The 20804-nt window shown below is 53.8% G+C and overlaps 1 protein-coding gene across 15 annotated transcripts in view; it reads right to left on the bottom strand.

Annotated features, from left to right (window-relative positions):
* The window catches only part of RNF144A (ring finger protein 144A), a 164868-nt gene that overhangs the window by 70093 nt on the left and 73971 nt on the right, over positions 1–20804 (bottom strand). For all 15 annotated transcript variants that reach the window (XM_081795152.1, XM_078445038.2, XM_078445040.2 and 12 more), the window contains 4 exons: positions 19164–19309; positions 8050–8154; positions 7831–7891; positions 356–563 (listed from right to left, as the gene is read on the bottom strand). In XM_081795152.1, the coding sequence (XP_081651278.1) occupies positions 356–563; positions 7831–7891; positions 8050–8154; positions 19164–19298 (509 nt within the window). In that variant the 5' untranslated portion in view covers positions 19299–19309. The remainder of the gene's footprint in view (positions 1–355; positions 564–7830; positions 7892–8049; positions 8155–19163; positions 19310–20804) is intronic.

The raw sequence follows: 20804 nt of genomic DNA, 5'->3' as shown, positions 1-20804 counted from the left end.
AATGAGGCTGAAGAACGGGGCGCCTGGGTGTCTCAGTCGGTTGAGCGTCCGACTTCAGTTCAGGTCACGATCTCGCGGTCTGTGGGTTCGAGCCCCGCGTCGGGCTCTGCGCTGACAGCAGGCCTGGAGCCTGCTTCGGATTCTGTGTCTCCCTCTCTCTCTGCCCCTCCCCTGCCCATGCTCTCTCTTTCTCAATAAATAAACGTTAAAAAAATTATAAATGAGGCTGAAGAGAAAGAGACGATCCAGATGGCGGTCGTATCTTCCGGAGACACATTTCAGGAGTCGTGTTCTTCCCTCCCCCCAGCCCCCAGCCCCAGCCCGTGCCTTCCATGGCCGCCCGTGAGGAATGTACCTGGTCTCTCCGGGAAGGAAGGAGATGGGCATGGTCTCCGGGCAGCCCTGGCCGGGATGCCAGCTGGCTTTGCAGGCAGAGCAGAATTCCACGTCACAGGCCTTGCACCGCACCAGCTGGGGCGTCTGCAGCCCCATGTCCTGGAGCTGGCACACGGCCTGGCAGGTGGAAGTAGGGCACCAGGTCCGACAGGGGTCCAGCAGCACCTCTAGCGCAAGGACAAAAACAGCCACGTCAGAGTCCGCACACGAAGGATCTCATGGTATGTTCGGACTGAGGGATCTCGTCGGCGCAGGGCTGCGGGTCTGTAACAGGGTGGGAACGTCCAGACCACGTCGTCTGACATTCTATGCCCTTCGTGATCGGGTGCCGGTCTGGTTCTTTCTCCTCCCCTCCAGACACTCCCTGCTTATGACCCCCCCGCGCCCCCCCCCCCCGCCCCACACAAAACACACTCAGAGTCCTTTAGCGATGCTGCTGTCTGAACCCGGGTGGTACCCGGGATGCCCCTGCCTGCGTTACATCCAGGAAGCCTTGCCCGACGGCGGGGCAGGATTTTCTCCGAGTGCCCACAGGCCACGGTCCAGACAGGCCTTCTGCCCCCTCGTCTGCCTCCCCAGGACTCAGTTCTCTAAAGTCAGGCCCGTGTCTTCAGTCTTGCAGCCTCGCCACCTCGCCTCGGGCGAGGTGCGCAGCAGGCGCTCGGACGATGCCCAGTAAGGGGGACAGAGAGAGAGGAGGGAAGGAACGTGGCCAGATTCTTCTCCACAAACGGCCCGTTTGCCCAAGGCTGCCGCCCTTCCCAGATTTCAGTCTAAGCCGTGGGCTAACCACTGTGTGAAAGGGCCGGGTTTCCCATCCCAGTGGAGCCCAAACTGCTAAGAAGCCCCACTAAGGGAAGTTAGGGAGGAAGCGAGTTTTGAAAAACAGGATACCCTGACGTTCCCACTCCTCCGTGTCCCGGTGCAGAACTGGCAAGTCTTTAAATCATCAGCCCCGAGCTGCCCCTGCCTCGTGAGCCTGGTCATTCGTCTCATTCAGCGCTTGTCTGGGGTGACACTGAATCCTCAGCGACGGGCAGCAGCCAGGACCCGACAGGAAACCGCACAGAATGCGAAGTCTCTGCCAGAAAGCTATCACGGGCCAAAGGATTACGGACTATTTTCAAAGGCCCTCAAGTAGGCCACTGGTTTCTAAGCTTTCCAGCAGTTGCTCTGGGGAAGTAACCCGAGACCGCCGAATTTTGCCAGGGAAACTTGGAAGGCAATGAAAGGCCCTTGCAAGTTTCCCGGCCGTGTGACCCACCGACGGCCAGGGTGGGTGAAGCTCACCTGCGTGGAAAACGGGATCTGTGTGCACTAGGGATCTACCACAGCCTGGGGGGCTGGACGTGGGCTGGACTGTGCCCAGACTTCACCTACACGGGCCGCCCCGGGACACACGTAGGCGGCGCCACGTTCCCCAATGAAACAGGGAAGCCGGATTCAGCCCTCTAGGAATAAGCTGCGTCAGGTACAACCCTGAAGACTGTCTTCTATTCTGGGAACTGGCAAACGTTTTCTGCAGAGGAGTAGACAGTGAGTATTTTGGTCTTTGAGGGTCATGCGGTCTCTCTCCAAGCACTCAGCTCTGCTCCTGGGGCACAAAAGCAGCCATGTTGATCTGTAAATGAGGGTTCCAATAAAGCTTTATTTATAACGCCAGGCCATGGGCCCGGCCCCTCTGGCCAGCTGGCCATGGCTGGCCCACTCCTGCTCAAATGCAAGTCCTCCCCTGACCTGTTTTTCTGAAGGAGGAGTTAATCAGGGGACAGGAAACCATCACATTGGTAGGTCTAGGGGAAGATTTAGTAGAACCTATTAATATAAAGGAACTCTGGAATCCAGGAAAAAGTGCTGCTTTTTAACCGATTTCTGTTAGAGTAATGAAAAATCTTTATGGTGTTCCTAATTGTGAGTGAATGAGTACAATCAGCTCTTCTCATCAGTTGAGTTTCAGGGTTTGCTTTTTTAGGAAAGTTTGTGGCCGTCAGATCCCAGGTGGTGCCTCCAAGGCACATGTGTGTGGAACCAGCCTAAGCTGATGGGATGGGAGAAAGGAGGAGGGAGCGAAGGCCCCACGGAGGTCCCCCTGGGGAATTAAAGCTAGGCAGGTGACCCCTCGGCCCTCCCCCTGCCCGGCCTGATTCACGTCCTCATGTGTCTACACGGCTCTCTGCCTTGGGTGCTCGTGAGTGTGTTAGGGGAGCCCAGCTCCACCCCAACTAGATTCCGGGGTCCCCTATGGGCACGGCCCCTGAGGGAGGGCGATGCAGGATGGGGGCCCCAAGCACAGCAACCCCCACGTGACACGGAGAGAAATCCTCAGCCTGTTCTGTTTTCTTTCCAGATGGACCCCGTGGTTAGTGCTGATCTGAGAGCTTCGGTGAACACGCTGCCCTTATGCAGACCCCTCTGGTTCTCAGGACCCTCCTGCCCCTTCCTCTACTCTGGCTTCAGGGAGGGGCTGGCTCCCCACGCTGCCGGTGACCCCTCCTCATGCACCAATGGCTGTGCCCCATCCCCCCTTGCCCAGCAAACGGAGCTATGAGCCAGCCTCGTCCTCAAAGGCCCAATTCTATCATGGAGTGCAGGGTGAGCAGATCCAGTTAAGGTTTCCATGGCAATGACTTAAATTTTGAGACTTTTGTCCTCATGGAGCTGTGACAGGCTCTCCCCTGTCCCCTGGGGAGACATTCCCTATCAGAGAAGCAAAGGGCAAATAATCTGTCCCATCTGCCAAATGCAAACATCCTTCCCCTGCTGCCAGGGCACCACAAAACCTGTGAATATGGCCCCAGGGTTTTTGACTTGGACTTCTATTAATATTCCTCTCTTCACCCCCACTCCTGAATTTTGGCAGCTGGTGTAGAAGACAGGAATCGATCAATAAGAAAATCCACTGGGAAACACCAGAGCGCTATTCTTTTCAGGACGCATGTAGGTATACACATCTAGACCTGTCAATCACATACACGTATATATAAAGTACGTTACGCATGTTGTATCTTGTATGTGTTATATCCAATATTTTATATAGACGTGTCTATGCATAGCATATATTGTCAAACAAGGCAAGCAGCATATTTTTTGGCATACCAGAAGAAACCAATCTCAGCTCCCATCTCCCAAAGATACATGAATAACAGATTAGGGATGCTTGGGTGGCTCAGTCGGTTGAGTGACTGACTTTGGCTCAGGTCATGATCTCACAGTTCATGAGTTCGAGCCCCGCATCAGGTTCTGTGAGGACAGCTCAGAGCCCAGAGCCTGCTTTGGATTCTGTCTCTGTCTCTGTCTCTCTCTCTCTCTCTCTCTCTCTGCCCCTCCCCTGCTTGCACTCTTGTCTCTCAAAAATAAACAAACGTTAAAAATATTTAAAAAAATAGATTAATGAAGCAGGTCCCTAATTGCTCTGTCTATAAAAAGCCCAAGACTTTTTAAAAAGGCGCTTTTCTTTTTTAAACATGGTTTTCTCTGAGAAGCACACTACAAGAGGGGACGTGCCTAGCATCCCGTCCCTCACTGACACGGGCTTTCACGGCACCGCTGGCCAGGCTGGCCAACTGGCTACGACACGGAGGCAGTGAGTTCCATCCTGTGGGGATCCCTGGCTCTGGTCAGGCCTGATGACTGATGGGTGAGCCCAGCAAGTCGGTTCATCTCTCCGGGCTCTATTCTTGTTTAAAGCACCGACACAATGCTGGACAAGACACCCCTCCAGTATGCTTCTGACCTACACGCGGCTGTCAGACGAACCCGGGAGGCTGCAGGCCCTGTCTCTGGGTGGCAGGGGCTTTGGGACAGAGGAACACGCAAACAAGCACCAGCAGCCTGGCCTGGCGGAGCTCAAACAGGAGCACAGGTACAGCGTCGTGGGGCATGAGAGCGAGGGAGTCTCCCAGAGAGCCTACCTCCACCAGCCTCTGGAGGCTTCCAGATGGGCAAGGGAGCACTCGGGGGGAAAAAAACAGAGGCGCCCATGTGGCTCAGTCAGTTAAGCGTCTGACTCGGTTTCAGCTCAGGTCATGACCTCACGGTTTGTGAGTTCGAGCCCTGTGTTGGGCTCTGTGCTAACAGTGTGGAGCCTGCTTGGGATTCTCTGTCTCCCTCTCTCTCTCTCTGCCCCTACTCCACTCGTGCTCTCTCTCTCAAAATAAATGAATAAACTGTAAGGAAGGAAGGAAGGAAGGAAGGAAGGAAGGGAGGGAGGGAGGGAGGAAGGAAGGAAAACAAGCCCCACAGCCTCCGGCTTGTCAGAAACCCAACTGGAGGAGTGGGGGAGATCAGATTAAAATCAGGGTTGCTAGACTTGAAATTAATAAAACATGCCGTGTCAACCACACTTCAATTAAACAAGAGAGAGCAGAGCCATCAAGGCTGTTATATCAGATGAGTCATTCTAAGACCCAACGGAAACAATGTCTGCAACTTAAAGCCACCACAGAACTGTTCAGTAACTAACGGTTGTCAGAAGATCTGGGAACTGGGTTTTCTCCCAGGGTATCCTCCCTGGCTGCATTTCAAAAGGACAGAACAGGCTGAAACTTGCTCTATGATCATACCTCAAAACTTGTTCAGTCCACGAACTAGAAGTAACAGCTTTACTTTTAGCTCTGACATCTTGTTTTTTAAGTTTATTTATTTGTTTTGAGAGAGAGAGAGAGAGAGTAAGACAGGCAGAGAAGGGCAGCAAGAGACAGAGAGAGAGGGGGGAGAGGGGGAGAGAGAATCCCAAGCAGGCTCCACGATGTCACCAGAGAGCCTGACACGGGGCTCAAACTCACCAACATGAGATGAAGACCTGAGTTGAAATCAGACGCTTAACTGACTGAACCCCCAGGCATCCGTCCCTCCTTTAGCTCTGACATCTTAATGCTTCATCCAGAAGGGTCTTTGGTCATACTGAGTCTGAGTTCACTTGGTGTTCTTGTGACTTTTCACATAATGCTAGCAAAATGTTCTAAAGTCATGGGTTTGAGAGATTCCATTAACCTAAGTCAAGCTGGCTTCCTTTTTCTGCAAAGTTTTTATAAAAAAAGGTCTTTGACTAAACCAAAGCACTGGAAATTACAAAGTATTTGAAAGAACAAAGTCAAAATTATTAGGTAGGAAAATTTATCCAGCTGCATTTTTAAATTAAATTCCAGGCCAGGAAAGTTAATTTTCTTGTAGCCCAAATAACTGCCAGTTTCTGTCAGGATTCTCTCCAGAAAATATTTTCAGAAGAGCCTGAAAGTCTCAGAAATCCGAATTCATCAAGTTTATAGCTCCACATACTGACTCTTGTATCACATGGCATTACATTTAAGCTGTAAACCACCGCAAACTAAATGATATATGGCATTTAAATAAACAGGCTCTTGAAAACAATTTCAATGCCATCAAAATCCTGTTTGATTTTATTTTTTTAAGTTGGCCACACACTGCCTTTTTTTGTTTTCCAGAAGTAAGCCTCTAAAAGAAATGCAACTATCTTTAGCATTTCTTAAGGAAAAAAGAAGGAGGAGGGGGGGGGGAAGGGGAGAAGGAGGAGGAGGAGGAGAAGGAGGAGGAGGAGGGGAAGGGGAAGGAGGAGGAGGAGGAGGAGGAGGAGAGGAAGGGGAAAGGGAAGGGGAAGGGGAAGGGGAAGGGGAAGAAGGAGGAGGGGAAGAAGGAGGAGGAGGAGGAGGAGGAGGAGGAGGAGGAGGAGGGGAAGGGGAAGGGGAAGGAAAAGGAGAATGAGGAGAGGAAGGGGAAGGGGAAGGGGAAGGGGAAGGGGAAGGGGAAGGGGAAGGAGAAGGAGGAGAAGGAGAAGGAGGAGAAGGAGAAAGAGAAGAGGCGCCTGGGTGACTCAGTTTGTTGAGTGTCCAACTTCAGCTCAGGTCATGCTCTCATGGTTTGCGAGTTCGAGCCCCGCATTGGGCTGTCTGCTGTCAGCCCAGAGCCTGCTTCGGATCTTCTGTCCCCTCTCTCTCTGCTCCTGCCTGGCTCAGGCTCGCTCTCTTACTCTTGTGCACTCTCTCTCTCTCTCCCAAAAATAAACATGGGGGAAAAAAAGAAAAGAAAAAATTTTCCACATTCAGCTAAGCTGGGAATCTCTTGATACTTTGCTCTGGTCCATTCTGCCTTCCAGTCCCATCTTGATGGTGTTTCCCAGGGTTGTGTCTCAGTCGTGAGCGCCTGATGCAGACCAGGCTCTGGGTACCAGACCGGGAAGAGGAGAGGGCATGCTCGGACCATTCCAACCTGAGCTGAGGTCAGAGTTCGGATGCGTTATCTACACAGTGAAGTTTTGCGTAAGGAGCGTCACCTACCCACGTCTGTTATTCTGCTCCTTTTCAGAGGAGCCCAAGGTCCAGGACATATATGCAAATGAAGGCGAATGGAATTGATGGACTCTTTAGAACATCATCTGATGACCCTGGCACACTTCAGAGAGCAAAGCTAAAGACCAGTCCTGGATGTCCAACCCGTGTGAACGCTTTGCGACGGCCACCTCGAAAATGACGCCGTCGCCGCTCTGCACATGCCACACCGTGCTCCTGGAGAACCCCGAGGTCTACGGCAGGTCCGGCTCCCACCACGAGGGCTGTGCAGGGCCCTCTGGGGGCCTGAGGGGGATCTGGTCCACACCGCGCCCCACCCACTAGAGGTGGAAATCAGGCGAGCTAGTCAGTCTCTGGGGTGTCCTGTTCACATATGACGACAACCAGCAGGGCTGTCCGGACACTTACTGAGACCAGGGACTCAGCACCAGGTGCACAGTGAATGTGGAGGACCAGGGTGCTTTCCTGTCAGGATGGCAGTCATCATAACTCACCTATGCTTGGCCTCGGAACTTCCTTGTGTGCCTTTGGATCTTTTAAATTCTGCATAGGTCCCAGAATTTGGTCCTCAAACTATTAGTCCTAACCCGGCTGAAGAATAACACCCCGTGAGGGTGAAATCTCTTTAGAACACCCCCTAAGGCCAAATCCCTGTAAACGAGTCATGTTTCATGAATCCTTCTTATGACCAAATGACCTTATGACCCAACAACAGTCCTTCCAACTGTGAGCTCTGCAGAGAATTCAAGGTGACAAATTTCACAGGGTGCCTGGGTGGTTCAGCCGGTCAAGCGTCCATCCGACTTTGACTTTGGCTCAGGTCATGGTCTCACGGTTTGTGAGATCAAGCCTCACGTCGGGCTCTGTGCTGTCAGCAAGGAGCCTGCTTGGGATTCTCTCTCGCCCTGTCTCCCTGCCCCTCCCCCAGCTTGCACACGCTCTCTGTCAAAAATAAACATTAAAAAAAATTTTTTTGAGAGTGACAAACTTCAGAAACCCAATTTACATTGACTCTCTCACTGTGGCAGCCAAATGATGCGTAATCCTATCCGCCAGAAGCGCTCTCCCCGCCGAGTTACCTTTCTTCTATCATAGGAGTCATCACCGGCTAATATGCTAGGCCACCTACCTCTTTCAAATTGTAGCTTTTTATATCTTTGCATAATTTCAGCCGCCACCATGCACTCGATCTAGAAAGAAAAAAAAAAATACAAACAAGAAGTGTAACAAGCCGAGGGCTAGACTATGATACCAGGTCAGCCTAAACCGAACCCACGGCACCCGCAAAGCCAACCAAGCAGGGCACAGTTGCACGTGTTAAAAACCGGATTTGTTCGGGGGCTCATGCCTCGTCCTCCTGCAGGTGGCCTTGCTTAGGGCAGGCGGCATCGGGGCAACTGATCGCAGTTTCCAATCCTTCTTTGATCAAGAGCTCGACATACTGTTTCAGGCACTGAAAAGAAAAAAAGTCAGAGAAGTATCTGTAAACATCTTTACTTCCTTAAGGGAGAAAACTCAGCAGGTGCAGAAGAGGTGATGAATCGAGCACGTTGTTCCCTTACGGTTTCGTATTTTCCCTGGGTCACCCATAGCAACCACCGAATAAGAGGTTTCATTCACTCGAGTACTGATGGGGCACCCCCTGTGCCATGCTGGTCACAGAACTGAGGCTGCGGGTGGGACCCCTGCACACGACCTCACCAAACACCAAGCCAGTGAGTCTAAGAGGAGGAGGAAGGTCGGGAAGGAATATTTCTCAAATACATATTAGACATCGGGCACCGGACTCAATTGTTATACTCCATTGTTTCATGTACTCCTTAGAACATTCTTTTTTTTTTTTAATGTTTATTTATTTTTGAGAGAGAGAGAGAGAGTGTGTGTGTGTGTGTGTGTGTGAGCGCGCGCGCGCAGGGGAGGGAGAGAGAGGAGGAGGAGACACAGAATCTGAGGCAGGTCAGAATCTGAGCTGTCAGTACAGAGGCCCATGCGGGGCTCGAACGCACAGACCACGAGATCATGACCCGAGCTGAAGTCGGACGCTTACCCGACTGAGCCACCCAGGCGCCCCTACTCCTTAGAACACTCTTACAGGACAGGCATGACTGTCCCATATGTCAGGTGTGAACACTGAGTCACCAAAGGAACTTGCCAGCTTACCCAGATAGCAAGGGCAGAGCCCAGATTCAAGCCCAGCCTATCTCGACTCGGAAATGCCCCCACGCTCCCCCTTAGGACCCTCTGCCGATCCTTACTCACTGACACCCCGCTTACTCAGTGATAACTTACTACAACCTCACCTACGGGGTGGACTGTTGCAAAGTCTCAGGTCAGTCAAACAGAAAAAGCGGGAGGCACAGCAGGGTTCTAGCGAGAATGATGAGGGTGTACCCCATGCTGATTTACTCCTGCTTCAGTCTACCAGCCTGGGAAGCCCACACTCCCCTGCAAAGCACATTATAAAGCCCAATTAAAAGAAAAAACATGGGGGCGCCTGGGTGGCTGAGTCGGTTCAGCATCCGACTCTTGATTTCGGCTCAGGTCATGATCTCCCGGATTGTGGGATCGAGCCCCGAGTCAGGCTCTGTGCTGACAGTTCAGAGCCTACTAGGGATTCCCTCTCTCCCTCTCCTTCTCTCTCTCTCTCTCTCAAAGTAAATAAATAAACATTAAGAGAAAGAAAGAAAGAAAGAAAGAAAGAAAGAAAGAAAGAGGAAAGAAAGAAAAAGAAAGGAAGGAAGGAAGAAAGAGAGAAAGAGAAAGAAAGAAATAGAGAAAAAGAAAGAGAGAAAGAAAGAAAAAGAAAGAGAGAAAGGAAGAAAGAGAAAGGAAGAAAGAAAGGAAGAAAGAAAAAGGAAGGAAGGAAGGTAGGAGGAAAGAAAGAGAGAGAGAAAGAAAGAGAGAGAGAGAGAAAGAAAGAAAGAAAGAAAGAAAAGAAAAGAAAAGATATAGCCTTCCCCAGTAAGCTCACTACCAAAAGTAAACAGAGACAGACTTTGAAGAGCTCAGAGAAGAACTCAGAGTACTAAACCTGGGGCCATTAAGTGAAGAGAAACCAGTGTAAAAATGACAACAGCATATCCTCAAATCAACTTGCAATCACAGCCCAGTTCAATATTTGGGGTTCATGAGGCCAACACCACTCTTATAATAACACTATTAAAAGTAATAGTGATTCATCGAGAAAAGCCCATAAGCTATGTTTCCCAAGCCTCACCTCCCCCCAGACGTGTTCCGCATTTCCCTAGAAGGATGCGTGGTCATTGCTAATGGGTGTGCCTCAACTGTCCCTGTCCCTATGCCCGGGCTAAGTCTTCCTCTCCTCCTACCAGCCTCGTTTTCCCGACCTGCACTTTGGGGCGCTTTAACCCACCTCCTGGTGGAGCTGTAAGAATTCGCGCAAGAGAATCCAGAAGACCGTGTGGAAAGCAGCGTATGCCTGATTATGTAAAGAATAATTTGACGTAAACGGGTAATTTCCACCGTCGTAGCACATCAGGATACGTCGTCCACGACAGACCCCAGGTAGCAATTTCTCTTAAAAATACCAATCAAGGTCATCCTCGGAAGGAGCCGTTCCCCGGAGCCTCCCTCCAGAGCGCTGAACAGAACGCGTGGCTTCACCTGTCACCTGCCACGCTGGTGCCCAGACCCCGGCCCCGAGTTCAGCCTGCCCTCCTCTGTCCTGCCTGGGCCCCCGGTGAGTGCAGTCGCCCCGAACGTCTGTCACTCACAGACCACAGACAGTTTGCCGGCACGATGGCTGGGAAGAGAGCTCCCGGAGAACCAGGCGTGGATGAGCCCCGCAATGAGGCACAGGGTGGTCCCGGGGGTCCACTCATCGGAGCCAACGTCACAAGCGGGGGAACAGCAGAGGAAGAGGGAGCAGTCACACGGAGCCTCTGGCGGGCCCGGGCCCCGTCGCAGCAGCTGTTCGGGGAAACGGCAATGTCGCGGCTTGGCGGCCGCGACCCTCGCAGCAATGGTGTGTTTACAGCCAGGACGAACGTGGAACGTCCTGTTTACGGCTCGTGCCGCGCGCGGAGGGAGAAAGACCGCAGGCTTTTGGAGCCAGAGAGACCCATGGAATCCTTGTAGGCAGAGGCCACGGCCGGGCTCCTTGGCGGGTTCGGGCCGCAGCTCCCTCAGCCATAAAATAGGGATGCCCCGCTTGCTGGGCTCTGGGGACTGAAAGAAAGAACGTCAAAGAGCCCGACACAATTCCTGGTATGCGGCCCGAGCCAGGCAAACAGCGACTCCCGTTTCCTGCGCTTTGTCTACCTGTGCGTGTTTCCTACAGTCACGGGCATAAAAACAAACCAAAACCTTAGCCACAAGACGTTACGGTTTATAATCAGTTTGTCTTGGGGCGCCGGGGTGGCGCCGTCGGCCAAGCGACCGACTTCGGCTCAGGTCATGCTCTCACGGGCCCCGCGTCGGGCTCTGTGCTGATGGCTCGGAGCCTGGAGCCTGCTCCCGATTCTGTGTCTCCTTCTCTCTCTGCCCCGCCCCCGCACATGCTCTCTGATTCTCTCTCTCTCAAAAATAAATAAAAACATTAAAAAAAACCCACAACAGACTCGCATGGAGCAACGATGAGTGTGTCACGTCTGGCTGGGAGCGAACATCCCCGGCCCCTCAGATGCATCTGTGCTGTTTGCAAAATGATTATGACGAGTACGCTCTGGGAGCATCAATTTGTTTACTACATAAAGAGAGATGATCTAAGTGTCTGACCAACCATCCACTGAAAACAAGCCCGGTCTTCTTCCAGATACGCGTGGGTCATGACTCACAAGTCATGGTTTTCAATTTAATAGCTAAAAGATGTCTTAAAAGGCACACACAAAAATGGGCAGAGAAGCTCAGTAAACTACGCAGTACAAAAGCAGATATCAATGGACTTCCTGCTATCATATTAATTATAGCTCCCAGTGATCAAAGGTCTTCACGTTAGCTGTTAGCCCACTACCCACAGCCTTCCATTTCCCAGATGAGAAAACAAAGGCTGGGGGAAGCTAAGAATGGCTCAAAGGCATACTCTGTAAGTAAGGGAGCGGGGACTCACGCGTGCCAGAGTCCAGACAGGTGAGTCTTTGTTTCTTGATTTTAATTTCTGCCTTCTTCCTCAATTAACAACTCTTTCAAATGTAATTATCTATTATGCATCTTCAGTGACCTCATCAGTGTTTTTGTTAGAACGGAGAATTGTATGTTCTTTAAACTGGCAAAGTCTAGGGGCGCCTGGGTGGCTCAGTTGGTTAAACTGGCAAGGTCTGAGTCAGCCAGGAATGTATCTGTACGTGCCCATGACGCTCAGATGCAAGGACGGTCCCAGACACCAAGCCCCGGACAGCCACTGCGGGGGGGAGGGGCTCATCTGCAGGTCATGGTCGTGCACTGTGCCCGACGTCCCAGTGGGAGGACAGGGGCTCCACCCGGACGGGGTCAGGAAGGCTTCCAGAGGTGACATGTTGGCCAGAGGGACAAGGACCTCCCAGGAAGGGGGGTGTCTGCTGCACAAAGGGCAGAAGGAGGGAGGGGAGATGTCGAGAGCCACGGAATGTTCCAGGAATTTCCTTTGGGACAAGGACATCCCAGGAAAGGGGGTGTCTGCTGCACAAAGGGCAGAAGGAGGGAGGGGAGGTGTCGAGAGCCACAGAATGTTCCAGGAATTTCCTTTTCCATTTCGTCTTCCAACAGCCTGAAACCCAGTTCCAAAGAGGAATGGCAATCCATTTCCCTCCGAGCAGAAGCGGGCCACAGAGACGCAGGGCCCTGCCTCGACTACAGCGAGTCTGAAGGTTGTGTGTTTTCTCACTTGAGGGCCTGGCGGCTGTGGAAGATCCTGAGAGCAGGAGAAAACTCCAGAAACCGTGCTCAGAGGGGCCCGAGGAGCCAATGCTCCTCAGGGATCCACTACTTAGGAACATCACGTGCAGGCAGGTCCACGCAACCGCAGTGGGACCCCAGTGAGCACTGTTTGAAGGGCAAGGACCCCGGAATTGCACAGCTGGCTTCACATCCCAGCTTACCAACTTGGCAGATGTGAGCAAGGAGCTTCACCTCCCCGAGCCCCACGGGGTAAGCCTGCCGCCAAACCCCCTCCAGCCACCAGATCAACCTGCGGCGGCTGCAGTCACCGGGCGGGCGCCACACGCCTTCCTTGGGCCTCAGCTCCGCAGCCGCCTGTAGCCACCGCCCCCTCGGGTATCAGCGCACGGATGGCCCCCCCACGCAGGGACACGGGCATCCTATAGCCCTTCGTAGGCTTGTGATTACAGATGCCGAGTAAAGACGCAGAGCGACAGAATGGCGTGGAACCCTCTCCTTCCAGAGCACCGAGGTGGAGGCCCTCAGGCATGGCTCTGTCACGTGTCTGGGGTCTGGGTCAATTCAGCCAGTAGGCACGGAGCACCTGCTTTGGTGACAAGGACCGCTGGAGCTTCGTGGGGGCGAGGGGGAGGCTTGGGGGGCCCTCACTTCACAACAATCAAAGCAAAGAGAGACACGAGCCAGCTGCGGGTGACGTGAGGACCGTGATGGACGGGGCGGCTGCTCATTCAACACAGTCCGGCAGAGAAGGAAGTGTCCGTCCCCGTGTCAGGTCCACGCGAGGCACACAACGCCAGAAGGCTGTCTTGATGGCCGGGGGTGTCAAACAGAGTACCTGGGGCTGGACTGGATTTGCCCCATCAAAGGCTACATCACGAGAACCCAGTCTCAGCGGGGGGAGGGGAGACCTGAGCGGGGCAGGGAGACCAGGTAAAACGGCTCAGGCCCACGGTCCCCATCAGGGCCACGTGGCGCTCCGGCTTCGGGCAGCGGTGGTGGTGACAACTCACGGGTCGGGAACTGGGCACATCCTACAGCCCGGCCTGAAGCCACTAGGGACTGAAAAACTTGACCATCGAAACGCGGCATCTCCCGGGGTCCCGCACGAGGCACAGGCAGCCCTGTGGACGGAGCACCAGAGGACGTTCCGAGAGCCGGGCCATGCCCAGTGCCTGGCGGGCTCCGATGAGGCGGGACCCGGAGTGGGGTGCAGTGCGGGGCTGAGGGAAGCCGGGAGGTGATGGTTAGGATGGCCTGAAGGGGGCCCCATCCTGCTCTGACAACCTGCGGGCTTGCTGGGGATTCGGGAGCCTGGGCACTGCTGCTCTCTGCAGGACGGACACCCCAGGGGAAGGAGGACTTTCTCCTGCACAGTGACCGACCGGGGGCTCCTGCGCTCCCTTCCTTGGTGCAGAGGCCGAGCTGGCCAGTGGGGAGTGGACAGGTCCCAGAGAGTGCACCACCCTCCTGCAGGGAGGACACGCTCCTCCCCAGGGAGCACAGCCTCCTCGAGGGGGCATACAGTCCTCCCCAGGGAGCACAGCCGCTTCCAGGGAGCACAGCCTCCTCCCTAGAGGTCACGCCCTCCTCTGGGGAGAACACACTCCTCCCCAGGGAGCACACCCTCATCCGGGGAGCACACCTTCCTCCCCAGGGAGCACAGCCTCCTCCCTAGAGGTCACACCCTCCTCTGGGGAGCATGCCCTCCTCCAGGGAGCACATCCTCCTCCGGGGAGCACAGTCTCCTTCCTAGAGGTCACACCCTCCTCCCACCACACCTGTAAATAAGCTGTAAGGGAAACAGCAAGTGTGGACGACGCTTTCTACCTGCTGAATGTGAAAAACCAAAGCCACAGAGGAGCAAAACTGAGTGACCAAACCTCACCTTCCTCACAAAGAAGGCAGGTCAGAGGTGTCTGGTGGGATGGGGTTAACACGTACACTAGAGGTGGGAACACCAAGAGGCCAGCATGCCATCCACTCAACAAATTCAGATTCACCCTGGAGCAAAGTCTAGAAGCCAAAACCGTGCGAGAACAGATGAGCCCCGGGGGGACGTCTGCCAAAGGGAGTCCGCGTGCCTCTAAGTGCGGCTCTGGGATCACGCGTGTGTGGGGTAAAGGCCTGTGAGAGAAGGGGGTGCACGTATATGACTCTGAGGACCCAAGCGGTGCCACTGCTCAGAGCTGGGGAAGCCTGAGGGCTCATTCCAGTAGAGGGAGAGGCCGCTCATCCCACCTCTTCAGGCCACGCGGTCTCCTCCGTCCACACCACTGAGGATGATTCCATCAAATGGCGACACCAACGGTTTGTTTGTTCTTTACCTCAGATAAGAAGGGGCCGGGAAGATGGGTGGGTGGATCCATCCGGGTACCGTGCCCAGGACCCCACCTGCCACAGACCTGGAAGGGTCTCCTGGATGCGAACACAGAGGTGGGCTTGGGGATGGAGAGTCAACTACACAAGACGGGGACAGAGAAAGCAGCCTCCGAGTGCCCGTTCGGGGTTGGAAGGTGCCAGGATCCAGGGATGTATGACCTAGAGAGCAGCACGCGGATGAGTCCAGAGCGGCCCTCTAGCCCTGTGCGAAGTTCCCCGGGAAAGCAGGCGCCAGGAGTCAGCGTCATCTTAGGGGCCGCTGGTGGATAAGCATCACGTCTGGGTGCGAGCGGCCAGTCTAAGCAGGCCTTTTCGTCTTTCTGGGCTGCAGTGGCCTCTCGTGAGATGGGAGAATTCTGGCCACTTCACAGGGTTTTATGACAGGTGCATGTGGTAAGTCACCAGCAGTTAACAAATGTTATTCCCTATCCTTTTCTATCCGCCAGGTAGAGCTTCAGGGGGACCCTACAACAAAAACCACGCTGGCATGCCCGTGAGCGGCGTGGACAGAGAATCCGAGGGGTCTGGGTGACGCCTCGAGACGGTGCACATCAGGAAGCATGTGGGCCACATCGACACAGAAAGGCCTTGCAGAGCTACGCATCCACATGCCTGTCACCTTGGCAGCTGGAAGCCCCAGCCCTCTGGTCCATTCTCAGCCCTGGGCCCCAAGGCACCTCAGCCTGCGAGTGTTTTCCCCATCTAGAGACCCCAGACTAGGAAGAGGCCCTCTACACCACGGAGCCCCCAGCCCACGGAGAAGAGGCCAGGAGTCTGTGCCCCTCAGAGGCCCAGGGTGCTCAGAGCACTTGGGACAGAGATAATCCACCGGGCTCGTGGCCCCCAAACACCATACTGGCAGAGCAGGCCTGTGTTCAACCACTTCACATGGTTTCAGTCTCCCCTGTAGACTCTGGTTTGAATAGAGACCCTGAACTGCAGGACCCTTTGAAAACTACTTCCCAGGATTCACTCCTACCCTGGGGGGAGCCAGAGTTAGCTTCCTCTAACTCTGAAGACACTAACATTTCTCAGACTCGTCTCAGAGGAGGAGAGGCAGGATCCGAGCAAGAGTAGCTGTGACAGCGAAGAAGAGAACAGTCAGAGAAGCACCTGAGCCATTTTAGAACTCAAGCTGCCTGCCGTTCCAGCAACATTTTGTGTGAGCTCCACTATGTGGACAATGACACAAAACCAAATCCCTGCTCCTCTAGGGGAGGGTATAGGTAAGCAGACATCATGACAACACAGTGGGACGAAAGGAACCAGAAAATAAGGGGAGCTGGAAGCTTCCGACAGTTTGGAACCATTGAGCGTAGGAATAGAGGAAGTGGACAGAGAGAGTCAGGAATGGAGCTTTGAGGCTGGATAAAAGGGAGGGACCCAACTGCACGGTGGCATTTCCACTCAAGAAGAGTCTCAACTACAGAGGGGGTCACTTGAACTAGCTATTGAAGGACACGTGAGTGTGGACAGAGCCATCACAGCAGGCAAGCACAAGTGGGGGTGTCATGATGTGATGGGGCCAGACGGGGAGGGTTTTGCTGGGGTTTCCACTGGTTTCTAAAGCGTAACAGTGACATAGCCGGCAGGGCCTGGAGGGGCTCCTGACCAGAAATCGGCAGTGTAGACGTGGGGGGAGAGGAGCAATGTGCTACCTGCCTGGAAAGTGGGTGCTCTGAGGGCAGCCTTGGGTTATCCACCTCCCACGCCCGGCCACGGCCACACAGGAGGCAGAAAGCGTGGGGTCCGGAGTAGTGGGACAGGAGGACAGGAAATTGCTTTTGACCAGTCAAAATTGCTTTTTGACCTTCTTCCAGTCAGGCCAACTTTTCTGTGTGTCACAGTTTGCCATCGTTTGGCCGCTGTAGGAAGAGCATCGATTACACAGACCACGAGTCTCGGCTCGCTCCGGGATGGGCTCCACCATTAACTCCTGGGGAACAGCATATACGGATGTGGCGAAAAGGCCTACGAGGTCAGAAACAGAGCCTGCATTTCAAGGCAGAGACGCCGGACTGCAGAGTCAGTTTCCCCATGAACCCTTTCCTCCTCAAAATCAATGTGCCTCAGAACTTAAGTGTAACTCTTCCGTGATTATTTATTAAGAGGGCGTCCTCTGGTCTCACACAATTTTCTCTCTTCGCTCTTTCCCACGTCCCCACGTCTGTCCCCCGGGACATCACAACTCTCTGGCTGCGGCCATGGCAGTGGGCTGGGGTGACATGAGGCCCCACACCGGGAAGAAATGGGGCGTGGGCACCTGCCCCAATCTCGGTCGGTCAACACGCACCTGCTTCCCCTATTCACGCTGAAGAAACGAGCAGAACTGCTCTAAACATTTTAATTTTTAATACCTGGTAGTGAAAAAAAAATCTCCGCTGTCACGCCGTCTCCTAGAGCTGCAGGTACCCCGTCTTTGAGGGAACAGAGCTATTTTCCCCCTTCCAAAGTCCCCTGGCTTACATTAAGCATATGATGTGAATTAGAGTTGCTGGTTTTTACTACAATTCTCTACGAACAGAAACCCCAAACAGCAACAGCGAAAGCGGGTGAAAGACCAGGGAAGGAGCAGGTGACGGAGACACAGCAAAGTCGCCCAGAGGCGCAGGGCGGAGGGGACTGGACTCCACTGGTGGAGACAGAGGAAGACTTCGCTTCCGCCAAGAGGGAGGCGATGGGCACAAAGCAGATTCTCTAATCCACCCAGACTTTCTCCCCCCATCCTGGCGTTTCCCCTAGAAATGAAAAGGAGTCCAACACGCCGCAGTAAGCGGCTGGAGGTCTGTCAGTCCGCCCCTCCCGCGTCCCCCTCCCTCCCATCCTTCGCCATCTCAGGAAAAGGTCAAAAGCAATTTCCTGTCCTCCTGGTTGAAGTGACTTTCCTGAGGCTTTAACGACACACACTTCTCCCACGTCAACACCAACGCAGACTCGCTGCAGTTTAGGCCAGAGACCCTTCAGCGATTAGTGATCACGAGTCCTGAGTAAACCCAGGGTTCCAGCCCCTCGGAAAGCCAGCGGCTGGTTCAAGCCCAAGTCAGAAGATGGAGACATAAATGTTTGCCGAGCTCATCTCCCCCTCCGTGAAACGGAGATGGTACATTGAAGGTGCCGGTGCCCCAGGGACATCAGGAGACAAGCGAAACAAGGCCTGTGAAGCGTGGCCAGGAAGGAAGAACACGTCTCCTGCAGAAGGCCAGGGACGGCCAGCTAGTGCCCGGTACTAACCTAGACATCTGAAACATACACAGGCAGGCCACCCAGATGGTCCATTTATAACGCGGTTAAATTCAGAAGCAACTTCTTTGGTTTCTTATAGTTGGAAGAAAACAGTTCTTTTTTTCTTTTCTGGACTTTCACCCCCCCGCCCCCCTTGAATGGGAAGAACCATCAAGTAGAATTCAATTAAGATGATCTGAAAATAAACCCCTACATCCTCATTTTCCCTTTCCGAAGGGTCAGATGCTGGGTCTGACTTAGGCCTGATGGAAAGAGAGGTCCCTATAATCACTACCAGCAGATCATCTGGCCCCCAAATAGTGCTGGAGACAATCTGCGGAAATTTAAACGTGATGTCAACATCCCCTCTAACACCACACCAGAGAAAGGTGACGCAAATAGCTGAATATTCAACCTGTGCACGATCACTAGGTCAGCACTCTTGTAACCTCAAGCACAGAACTGTACAATTCAATTTAAAATGAGGAACGGTAGGGGCGCCTGGGGGGCTCAGTCAATTAAGCATCTGACTTGATTTCCGCTCAGGTCCTGATCTCGCAGTTAGTGAGTTCGAGCCCCGCATCGGGCTCTGAGTTGGCAGTATAGACCCTCCCTCTCCCTCTCGCTCTGCCCCTCCTCCACTCCTGCTCGTGCTCTCTCTCTCTCTCTCTCTCTCTCTCTCTCTCAAAATAAATAAATAAACTTAAAAAAAAAAAAACTAAACAATGAGGTAAGGTGAAGCTTTTCCCTTCTGGAAAGGCGAGCGCGTGCCGTGATCAGGTCTTCTAAATTGCATCATCACTAGCTTCTAAAATTCTGTTTGATCACTTCTGGATCACGAGCACCTGTGACGGCCATCTACCCGGGGGCCCGACTGATTTGAAGGAGGATTCCTTCAGCAACCGCGTGACAGACTCGGTAGCTGGCAAAGGTGGGGTCAGAGATTTGCCGGGTGCCGCTAAAACCGAAAGCAGAGGCCGCCTCCCGAAATTCCCTCCAATAGTGGATTTCTCCAGAAGGACCCACCAGAGTACAGAATATGCACTGGCACTGGGCGATGGTGGTCATCTGCTCCACCGGGTACTCCCCGAGACACAGCTTGCACGACACCAGTGGATCGAGGGCCAGGTCCCACGTGGGCCGGTACCGCGCTGTGGTCATGGCAGAACAGTCTGAAACGAGAGAAGCACAGGGCATCAGACCCCCGCGTGGCCTCCAGCAGAACCGAGGCAGGAGTCACCTCTCTCGGCTCCACATGGGGCCCCAGGGAGTGGCCAAGGGGCGGTCGATGGGCCCAGGGATTTAGCTCATTTGGGTCCTCGGAGCTTTAACCAGGGGTCCCCGGGTCCCTTGGGTCTGTGGGTGACCCCTCCCCCGCGCAGAGGGTAACGATCGTGTCTACCCTCCAAATGGCAAACGACCCACCCCCTTGCCGCCTTCCCTCCATCCTTCTGATGGGCACTGAGTAAGACACGCCCCCACCCCCACCAACCGAGCACCTCGTCTAGGAGGGCAAAACCTCGGCAAGCGTGGAGAAGAAGCTTCCATTAAAATAGTCTGATCAGACGGGACTGTTCTAGGATTTCTATTGCAGGAACATCTCAGGGAAGGCGGTGGAGGGGCGCCTGGGTGGCTCAGTGGGTTGGGTGTCCGACCTCGGCTCAGGTCAAGATCTCGTGGTTCATGAGTTCAAGCCCCGCATCGGGCTGTGTGCTGACAGCTCAGAGCCTGGAGCCTGCTTCGGATTCTGTGTCTCCCTCTCTCTCTGCCCCTCCCTTCCTCTCTCTCTCTCTCTCTCTCTCTCTCAAAAATAAACATTAAAAACATAAATAATAAATTAAAGAAAGAAAGCGGTGGGTGTGGCCCCTCCCCCTCAGTCTTCAGTGCCCTCCAAATGGAATCCACCTTTCCACACCACAACACCCAGGTGTTACCCGGCCCCCCCAGAAATAGCCCCAACACCACTGCCTCCTTAAGCACTGGCAGATTTTCTCAAACGTAAGCTTCAGGGAGGCAAGGGCCTTTGGCAGACTTGTTCATTTACACGGGTCAAGTGCATCCAACGATGCCTGGTGTGAACCCCAGGCACCCCAGGAACTTCCCCATCCTCCGGGGACGTTCTCTGGTCACTTCCTCACCTGCCCACAGTCTGCTTCCCGATAGCATGTGTTTTCTCTTTGTATTTATCACACTGATTCCCACTGCTTGCTGCTTGGGGAAGACAGGGAAGGTGCGTGCCTCTAGCCTCTGGCTCATCGCCTGACCCACAGCGACCTCTCAACAACTGCCTGTTGAGTGAATGAACAGATCCTTGTATCTCGGGCTACGTCTTCTCAGTCTGAACCCCTGGCACCCGACCTAAGCCCGGCAGTCAGTGTGCACCCACAGTAGGTAAGCGTGCCCGTGCTCCCCAAACTCAGAACCGAGTACGATTCAGTTAAAATTTCAGGCGCAATCCCCAGCCATCTGAACTCTGAGAGAGAGCTCCTACTATCCAGCTTTCAGGATCCAAACTGATTTAGACAACCTGGCATCCTTCTCTGCCCAACCTCATCTTTGAACTGAGGGACTAAATGACATAGACAGCAAGAGACACCTGCGTTCCCTGCTAGTTTGTGAGGCCACGAAGGGAGGATCTGTCTTGTCCTGCCTCATACTTACAGCAGA

This window comes from Panthera onca, chromosome A3 (assembly GCF_046562875.1).
Source record: "Panthera onca isolate mPanOnc1 chromosome A3, mPanOnc1 haplotype 2, whole genome shotgun sequence".
Lineage (NCBI taxonomy): Eukaryota > Metazoa > Chordata > Mammalia > Carnivora > Felidae > Panthera > Panthera onca.
This window is presented reverse-complemented; position numbering and strand designations above follow the sequence as displayed.